Consider the following 9740-nt stretch of genomic DNA (forward strand, 5'->3'; position numbering starts at 1 on the left):
GAAAGAGAGAAACAGGGATATCTTTGTAACAACTGGTATGGCAGAGACCCTTGGGCCTTAGCAGGGCCCTGGTGGACAGACATGGCTCCGTGTTTACAGCAGACCCGCTTGACTCTCACATAGAGTTCAGTGTACAAAGCTTACCTATAGCAGAGCCCCTTTGGTCGGAAGAGAAATTGACCCGAATTTGAATACTTGAGCTTAAAACTCTTTCAGGAGACCGGAGACTTCAGTGGAGAGGTTCATGCTTCCATAGCCTGTGCATCTGCCCACGTGCTTCACAGGACAGAAGCCCAGCAGAGAATTTAGGTGTTTGGTTAATCTGTTGCTCGTAAAGTGTCATTTTACCGCATGGTTCCCACACCTGGTGATGATCCGGGAAGGAGGTGTTCCCATGGCGATGGGTCCTTGACCTCCTTATTTCAGCCATTGGTGAGAAGTCATGTGGAGGTGGTTTCCAGCATGCTTAATTATGAGTCAACTAGGACAGCTGTAAAATGGTAATGACCATCATTACTGACCTCAGCTGGCTTCAGAGGAACTAAGTGTCTGCTTCTATAGCTAATCTCGCCGGCCATCCCAGCTCTACCAAATTATACAGAATTTGCAGCGATCAGAGCACCTACCTGTTAAATGTGTTTGGCTAAAGAAATAAATAGCTAGTAGTTGGCCTGCAACTTTCATTCATTTCATCCGGTTTTTGCTTTCTTTTTTGTTGGAATTGATTGGGGTGGCGGTAGTCCAGGCTAATGAAGACAGTTAAAAGGCTCAGCAGAGGCACCAACAGCAAGAATAACTGAGGTCTGTCCTGGAGGAGCCTGCTGATTAGGGCTGAGAATAGAATTATACTGTCCCCTTGTGGTTAAAAATGACACCTGCTTTTAAAGTAAAAGGCCCTCGGTTTTTCTCAAGATTGAATCACTTATTGATTAAAATCATGAAAGGAATGGATACAAAAGTATGAGTGATTATGGAGCTTTTAGTCCGAAATAGTTATCCAACCCTACTTCTAAAAGAATCCCCAAAAGCAGTCCTGTAAACTCAGGCATCGACCTTTCTCAGGGCCAAATGACAATTTCCCACAGTAGTCTGAAATGATATAAAATTGCAGGGTGGGCAAAATGCCACTGCCTCTTGTCAATATCATGCATTAAATTACAGTCACTGGTCATGATTGTACGTCAGTGCAGCCAATGGTGAAGCCTATTCTAAAACAAAAAAATTGATGTACAACTATTAAACTAAATCTGCTATTTCATTAGTATTATGATCTTTTGCAACACATCTTAGTGGGGCATTCAGGTGCTGTAATAGATGTTTGCTGTGGTATGGTGAATGGTCATCCTTTGCTCTATGTTGAATAACTCATAGAATATTTACACATGTGGCCTGACAACGGGATATTTTTTAACTTTGAAGAAACAGTATTCTATAATTGAATGCAATTTTATTGCGACAGGTAGGAACAGGATGGAGAGAAATAGGCTTAAATATCTCCTTGAAAAAATCGTGAGAGATCGCCCCAAATTGTTCATGTATTTCTGCTGGTGTGGATTGATTCTGGATGCTCAGGAAACATCTTACTTGATATAGGAATGAGTAGAAAATTAGCTGGTCCCCCAAGGCCAGTAACAACATCAGGGACTCCGCAGCCTTGGATTATCTTTTCCACGTGGACTTGGTTGGTAAAGGCGCACAGTGTATGATATAGAAAACCCTGGCTCCTTCGGGGGCCCATCCTTTTCAGGGTGACTTCTTGCTTCCCGGACCCTGTGCCTCGCTGTCCTTATTCTCTCTCTCTGTCGCTAATCCTGAGAGAAGCCTTGAGTCTCAGGGAAGGACACCGATGCCCCGCCCTGCTCAAAATGAACTCCACGAAAGAACCCTGAACACTGCATTTCAGTCCAGTGAAACCAGTGCAGGAGGGTCCAGCCTTGGGGGGAAAGTCCATTCCGCTTCTTGGAAAGCCCTGAACCATCCACGCAGGGCTTCCACTCTCATCCCCACCAAGAGGGAGGAATGTGGAAGTCATAACGCGTACATCCGTTATGGGTGTTAGCTCTTCTCTACACACATGGGAGAGGGGCAGTCCATGTACACACGGTGAGGGGGTAATCTACATATGCGGTGGAGGGAGGGAGTCGTCCATCTACACAAATGGGGCGGGGGGGAAGGGGTAGTCTATCTACACACATGGTGGGGAAAGGGGGAAGTAGGCCACTTACACACACTGGGGGGCGCAGTTCATCAACACACACAGGGGAGGGGTAGTCTGTCTACACACCTGGTGGGGACAGTCCGTCTACACACACTGGGTTGGTGGGGAGAGGCAGCCACATCTCAATAGTAAATAAGCCACTAAAATTTAAGAAGGAGATGACCAAAGAAGAAATGGGCAGGAGAATTATGGAAACAGGAGACCAGAAAGAGAGAGAGACCAGTGGTGCAGACCTTTTCTAAAACTGGAACAATCCCACTGGGAGGGAGGTCATGTGTGTGTAGACCCCTGGCCCCTGCAAGGGTAGGTGTTCCTGCTGCACTGCCACCACAGCTGTGACCTGTGTGGCTCCTGGTGGAGTTGCACAGAGAGGTTTCTGAGAGGTGGAAGCTGCCCACGCAATTGGAGCCCTTGTCCTTAGGGGTACAATGTATTGATAATCTGACTCAGAAACAGTACCAGATGATGATCTTGCTTTTCACTGTGAGATTTTTTTTTTTTTTGTCCACGATGAGAACTTTTGTAAAAAAGCATTTCTGTCAGTAGCTTTTCTGCAAATTCTGGTTGAAGGGGAGTGATCCAGGAGTTTTGACACATTTTCTCTGAGTTACATCCTTTATTCAGTAGCTGGTAATAATCTGCTTTCACCCTTTTTCTCCCCACACTGTTCTGCTAGCTGGAGCACCACATAATTCATTGTATTCTATCGCCTCCCCCTGTTGAGAAAGAGAGAAAGAGAAAAGAGAAACGTGTACCAGAGATGGAGAGAGGGGCCTGCTGGATAGATATGTGCCTTTTGAATAATTCACTCAGCAAACTATTTTCTAAGAACCGGGAACTTTATAAAGAGACATTGATTAAATCATTGTACGAATGAATGAGCAAAGGAAAGAAGGAACACACAAACGCCTGCACAACAGATATCTTTTGTTTGTACCTCCTGAAATGTGTTATGCATGAACCTGGATCTGGATATAAAATTTTATTTCATATATGTTCAGAGGTCCCTGTCATTCATGTGCTTGAATGTATTTTAATAACTTGGGGCGCCAGTTTGTAGTCTAAGTTTAAAAGTGAATTATTCATTGTTTCAACAAATCATAAGAGAAGTGCTGGTGATTTTCACTCAGTTATAGCTGTCCAGGGGCAAACAGGCAAGGGCAATTTGACCATCCATTACCGTATGCATGTAGTGTTTATAGGTATAATATATAACCAACACAGGAAGAAAGAAGTTCTGTATTACCCAGGAAGTTGTAATTTATTTATTTATAGAGCATTAAGAAGTGTTCATGTTGGTTCAAGGCCATATAGAAAGCAATCGACTTCATCTAGAAATCTCTCTGCATGCTTGTAGATAAAATTTCTTTTTCTCCAGCTTTTTATTATTTGTCACCTTTAAATATTGAAATAAATGTGAAATGTTTCACCTGGAGAAAATCTGGTCTCGTTGAACCACAGTGACTCCGTTAAGCTCCCCGGGTGCTGGCTTGATGTAGATGCTCAGTGATGGCTACATACAGTCCCAGGTCTGTTACGGAAGCAAATGGAAATGCAAACATCAACGGTCTTTTTCAAGAAAAAAAAAATGTTTTGAGTTTTGATGAATTATCATGACAAAAATATTTATTTGCTGACTTTATTCATGAATCTTGAGATGAAGTTAAAGGCTGTTGAAGTGAGAATGTTCTAGAATTGAGCAAAGCAAATGTTCTTTAAACAAGGCATCTCTGACGAGAGATCATCGTTAATTTAATATAGCACTCTGTTTTTCAAAATCTAAAAGTCTTAAAATATTTCACAGAACTCATTGGCCATTTTCATTTAGAAGCCCTGTAGCTGGACCGGGAAGCGGTAGCCCCCAGTGAGAAGGAGCGCCCTCTAGGGGCTGAGACCACTGGCGCTGGAGTCAGAGCTGGCTGGTCTCATATCCTCCGCTGCCACTGAGCGCGGTGACACCGTCGGGGAACTTAGTGTCTCTGAAAAATGGGGATTAGCCGTGCCTTCTTCACAGCCTGGTGGCAGTGATCAAATGAGGAAAGCACTCGAGTCCCAGGCACATGCAGGGTACTAATACGTCCTAGCTTTTATACTCCATTTGTAGTTGTTTATAAATAGGTCTTATTTGCTGCCGGTGATGCATTCTTAGCGTAGACTTTCAGCCATCCCTTTGAAAGTGGACTTATTGAGTGCTTACAAAGTTTAGTGAAAGCCAGCCCTGGAAATAAAGTCACATACTCAGAACAGTTAACTGTTTATGAAGGTGAATGTAAAGACAATCTATTTCGTTAATTGTATTGACCTTAAACCTTCTCGAAGAGAAGCAGGTTTGGGGAGTTGGGGATTCAGGTGGGAAAGATGCAAACTACATTTTTGTGAAAGCTGTAATAAATGCTTTACATTGTTCTGGCAAAAAAAAAAAAAAAAAGGGAAACCAAATAAGCATTTATTCATTTGCTGTGGAGTACTTGGAGTCTCAAATTTATTTGAAGACATTAAGAATCTATCCCCAAACATATCCAAATAACAAGACATCCGTTGCCTCAAACACTGCACTAGGCACTGCACGTTCCTTCTTTGCGTTTTGGGTGAGAAAACAAAGGCCTGGACCACAGAGGGGAACTTGCCAAGAGGGAGTTCCAAGTCGAGTCCAGTGCATTCTGCACACACCTCCCTGCTCTGCTCAAACGCCCCTTCACCCCACGCCCCACCAGGGACTTACTCCCAGATTCTGGCATTTCACGCGAGAAGTTGTCAAAACACACGTTGTTCTCTCTGCAGGAGGACGCAGCCCTCTGCCCCCATGTCGCCACCTTGGAAGGACTGACCAAATCCGGCAGCCTGTGCCACTTCCCACCCACCATGGGACCCGCGGGAAGCTTGCTGAGTGGGGGACAAATGCAGATCACCCTGTGGGGAAGCCTGGCAGCTGTGGCCACCTTCTTCCTCATCACCTTCCTCATCTTTCTGTGCTCCAGCTGTGACAGGTGAGAGCAGTGCATGTCTACTAGAGCCTTAAAATAACATGTTCCCTGGACCCAGAAGACTTTCTATATAAAAAGCCTGTGATGAGTGGCATCTCACTGCATAGACGTTCCCAGAAACTCGTATGTTAGATGAACTGACTTCTCTGCCACAAAGGAGCCCAGGACACTTTTTATTAGTTCAGTGAAAAGCCACATCTGATTTTCCTGGGGAGCAACTGGAAAAGCCCTTATGTATGAAACTTCCCAGAAGGACATTTTTGCTATTCTTATGAGCACACCCTTGTCCAAATGTGTATTTTCTTTTTCCATCTGTGGACATTTGGAAATCTAAGTATCATGTGCATTAAAGATACTCTTTTTGCTGCCATTTGAGAGTTACTGAGAATTTTTGCTGCTCTGCAGCTTTCAGGGGGTCATTTTATTAAGGATTTGTTATCTGGAACTGCAGTTTCTTAAGAAACATTCATTTTTTTCTACAAGAGAAACATTCTGTGTATGAAATAACCATCTTATTTTAGAATTATACTTCTCTCTCTCTCTCTTTCCCCTCCCCCCTTCCTCCCTCTTTGTCTCCCTCATATACAGTAAAAATGTGTAACCCCTCCACCAAGAAAAAAAGGAGATCTTTGCTTGGAGAGAAGCAAAGTCCTTTCTAACCAGGAGTGATTTTCCAGGTGTTCAGACATTGTTACAACATATGCAGCTCTCTGGTGAGGGCTGCTGCTGGGAGCCAGTGCAGACCAGCTGACAGCCAGCCCTCTTTCAAACTCTTCTCAATAACCTTGGAAGAGACTGGACAAGTGTCATTTAAAAGTCTGGATGTGGCTTTGTGCCCTAAAGTCTCTGTCAGGAGGGGAAAATCCAGACTCCCTGAACACAAGTAGCCTCCAAATCCCTGCCCGGTTTGGATCCAGGACTCCAGGGCTGGGAGAGAGACTAACTGGCCAGAAAGATGAAGAAATAGAAGCAAAGCTAGAGGAGTGTTTGTTCCCCTGGGCCTGGGAGGGCCTGCCTTGCAATTGTTTATGGTCCCACTAGGTGTCACTGTTGCCTTATACATCTATGGGAAAGGTAGCCTCTAGTACTGATGGCTTTCTTTAGCCTGTCCCGAGTAAAAATAAATTCTATTTTTACTGGATGGACTTTTCCATAGACTGCAAGTACATATGACTCATCCTGAGGGCATGTAACCTCCCCGACAAGCCAAAAGTTGTATTTTCTTTATTTTCTCAATCCCATGGCAGTGTGTGACTTTGCAAAGACTGAATTAAGAAAGATGAAGAGATGAGAATTGTTGATTTCCTTAAAAAAAAACAAAAACAAAAAACTCATTCCAGTATTCTGGATATAAACAGTTTCAGGAAACTGCCCCAGTCCTCTTGTTAACTTGTATTTTCTACTCCTGGAGGAAGGGGAGGTCCAGAGAGGTGACCAGCCCCTTGCTGGGACTTGACTCCCTCGGACCCTGCTGCCTGCAGACGAGGGGTAGAGTGAATTGTCTGGCTTCTGCTTCCTTGGCAAAATAAACCTGGTTTTTAAAAGAGAGATTATTTAAATGTTGATCAAAGTTTGAATAGGAAAGGGGAGCGTATGTTTGATTTTAGATGGCACGTTGGATGTTACAGCCATGTTTCCTTTTCTGTTTCAGAGAAAAGAAGCCGAGACAGCACAGCGGAGACCATGAGAACCTGATGAACGTGGTAAGCACGCGTGCACGAGCTTTAAAGCATCAGCCGCTTATCTAAAGCAGGTCCCTACAAGCTTACAACCTGAAGGAAGCCCAGGGAAGCAATTCAGCCAGAGTTAACTGGCTGCCTGGGCCGTGTCCTCTTGCTGCAGGTTTATATTCACCGTGGCTAGAGGCCTGTGCAATTAGCCAGGTTGTTGGGAGAGCTTCTGAAACGGATGCAATTGTGCCACTGCTGGAAAGATCCTCAGATAGCTCCAGCCTACTGCAGGGATGTTTCTCTTTTGCCTCTACTGGGCTCCAGCCGGTGTATGAGTTGGCTAGAACTGTCCTAACAAAGGACCATAAACTGAGTGGCTTAAATAATAAATTTATCATGTCACAGTTCTAGAGGCTAGAAATTTGAGATCAAGATGGCAGCAGGGTTGGTTCCTTCCGAGAGTTGTTACAGGCCGCTCTCCTAGCTTCCCGTGGTCGGTTGGCAGCCTTTAGTGATGCTTGGTTTGAAGATCTCTGCCCTTACATTGTGTTTTCCCTGTGACTCTTTACACCGCCTTCCCTCTATGTGGGTCTGTCTCTGTCCAAGTTACTCTTTTTTAAGGCCTCTGATATGACCTCATCTGAACATGTTTCATCTGCAACGATCCTGTTTCCAAATGAGGTCAAGTCTAAGGTATTGAGAGTTCCGACTTCAATATAGGAATTTGGAGATGATAAAATTCAACCTGTATTCAAGCTTACTGGAGCCTGGGACCCCCAGCATCCCAGATGTGGCCTGGCCTTGCTGGGTTTTCTTGCTCTGTGTCCTAAAGGGTCCTGATCGAGCCCCGCGGGCCTCTTGTATTCACCCAGATAGGGAGCAGCCTGGGCGTCCTGGTCCCACCTCATTCTCTCCCCTCAGGCCCATGCCCTTAACTGGCTGAGCATTTCCAGCAGCTGGGGATGGGGCCGCCCTCATATTCGCAAGGCTGAAATGGTGAAGATGCTTCCTGTCCCAGACATAATTTCTCAAGATCAGGCATAAACTGGTTGGAGGAAGAAGGGGCAAAAAGGAAAGATGGATGAGTGAAGTATGTCATGTGAGGTCTGGTATGAAACACGCAGCCAGCAGCCAGGTTCCAAGCTCACCCAGGAAGCGTCCTGGGCGCCCTGCCCTATGATTGAGGGATTCTTCCAGGCCAGGCAGCGAAGTGGTCAGCCCTCCTCTCCTGGGAGCCCCTGGGGAGTTCCTTCCTTTCATCTCTGTATGCAGGTGGCTCACACACACACACACCCCCTCCACTGCTTTCCACGGTTCTCATCACCCCCTTCCTTTTAACCCCCATTGTCACCCTCACTGCAGTCTCTGGTTGTCTATATCCCCACTTCTCACCTGCCCCCAGCGCCTCTGTTGGATTGCTGCTGTGCAGGCACCCAGAGGGCAGGTGGGAGAGGAGGTGGTGCCTCCACTGTGGCTTCTCCCACGTGCAGGTCCCAGGCCCCAGCTTTCTTCCCCTTGCCACTCTCCTTGGTGCCCATTGGCAGGAGATGCGGGGCTGGGGGAGAGGCTTCCATCTCCATTTGTTAGAAGACTCGGGGTCGGGGCCGGGGGGAGGCTGGGAGCAAGCCCTCCGGGTCATCCTGATGTTTGCTAAGGTGTGAGAACCTCTGCTCTAGACCTTTGGTTCCTGCTGTTCTGCCAACGCCCAGCAGCAGCCCTGGGTGAGATGGGAAGAGAGTGGCGGGTGGATAAAAGGAAGATCTGACTCTCCATGTGCAGTGTCCTTCATTAATAGCCCCCCATAGCCTCTCTCATATGAATGTGTGAGCAAGGGAGTGCACGTTTGCACACACACATCATATGGCTCTCTTTACAAGCTTCTATCCTAGCTTCTCAATTTTGTACAACTTGCAGAGTCTCCATCCCAGGCCTGAGAAGTCCCTGTATTCAGCCAGCATTCCCCACCCCTGATCCTAGCTCTGACACACACCCCGACACACACCGATCGCTCCACAGCCCCAGAGGAGCTGCCTTTAAATCCTAAGGTGAAAAGGGCCGGTGGGGGGGGGGGGGGTCCCATGGCTGCATCTGAAGCTGCAGTGAGAGGAAGGCTCCCTCCTAGCTTCTGTGTTTGGAGCTCCAGCAGGCGTTTTCTCGTAGAAGCTAGGGGAAGAAATGGTGGTGAGAGCCTGGAGTATGATAATTCAGCTGTGACGGATTGATTGTGCTGTTATGGGCCCACCTGGGAACCATCCTCCCCCCACAGCTGACTCCTGCCCAAGGGTGACATCATTTCTGTGAATGGGCACCTGTGTCTGCAGCCGCCTTGCAACCTAACACAAGGACCCATCTCATGGGCTGCATGGGATTGAAATAGCTGACTCCCGGTACACGTTTGGATCATGACGCAGCCTGAGCTATTTGCTCTCTGTTATTATTACTTGGTTCCCAAGTGAGAGAATTTGTGAAGCCAGCTAGCCAAGGTTGTGGTGCTGTTTACATCAGAACTTCCCAGGTGGACTCCTGGAACATGGTCCAGTGTGGCCTCCTGGGTCCCGCAGGCCGTGCATTCCATGAGTGGGATGGGGGAACAGATCATATCAGCAGTGATTCAGCTGCTACGTGGGACCAGCTGCATATTTCAAGAAATATGTGAGCTACCAACTTACGTACAGGCTAGTCATAGCTGTAGCTCAGCCTGGCGTATCATGCCATGTACTGTCCACCCATGCTAGCCCAGTAGAAAACAATCAATGCCATTCTTCCCTCCAAGCGTCCTGAATTTGTTTGTGAGAATAAGAAAGGTTTGCAGACCTACTTTTTTTTTTTTTTTTTTTTTTTTTTTTTTTTGGGTACACGGGTTTCTCC

General features: G+C 46.4%; 1 protein-coding gene across 1 annotated transcript in view; it reads left to right on the forward strand.

Moving 5' to 3' along the window:
- Positions 1-9740, forward strand: part of PAG1 (phosphoprotein membrane anchor with glycosphingolipid microdomains 1) — a 57500-nt gene that overhangs the window by 33887 nt on the left and 13873 nt on the right. The window contains exons 3-4 of the mRNA XM_007467363.1: positions 5000-5205; positions 6854-6905. Of these exons, the coding sequence (XP_007467425.1) occupies positions 5000-5205; positions 6854-6905 (258 nt within the window). The remainder of the gene's footprint in view (positions 1-4999; positions 5206-6853; positions 6906-9740) is intronic.

This window comes from Lipotes vexillifer, unplaced genomic scaffold, assembly GCF_000442215.2.
Source record: "Lipotes vexillifer unplaced genomic scaffold, Lipotes_vexillifer_v1.1 scaffold1969, whole genome shotgun sequence".
NCBI classification, from domain to species: Eukaryota; Metazoa; Chordata; class Mammalia; order Artiodactyla; family Lipotidae; genus Lipotes; species Lipotes vexillifer.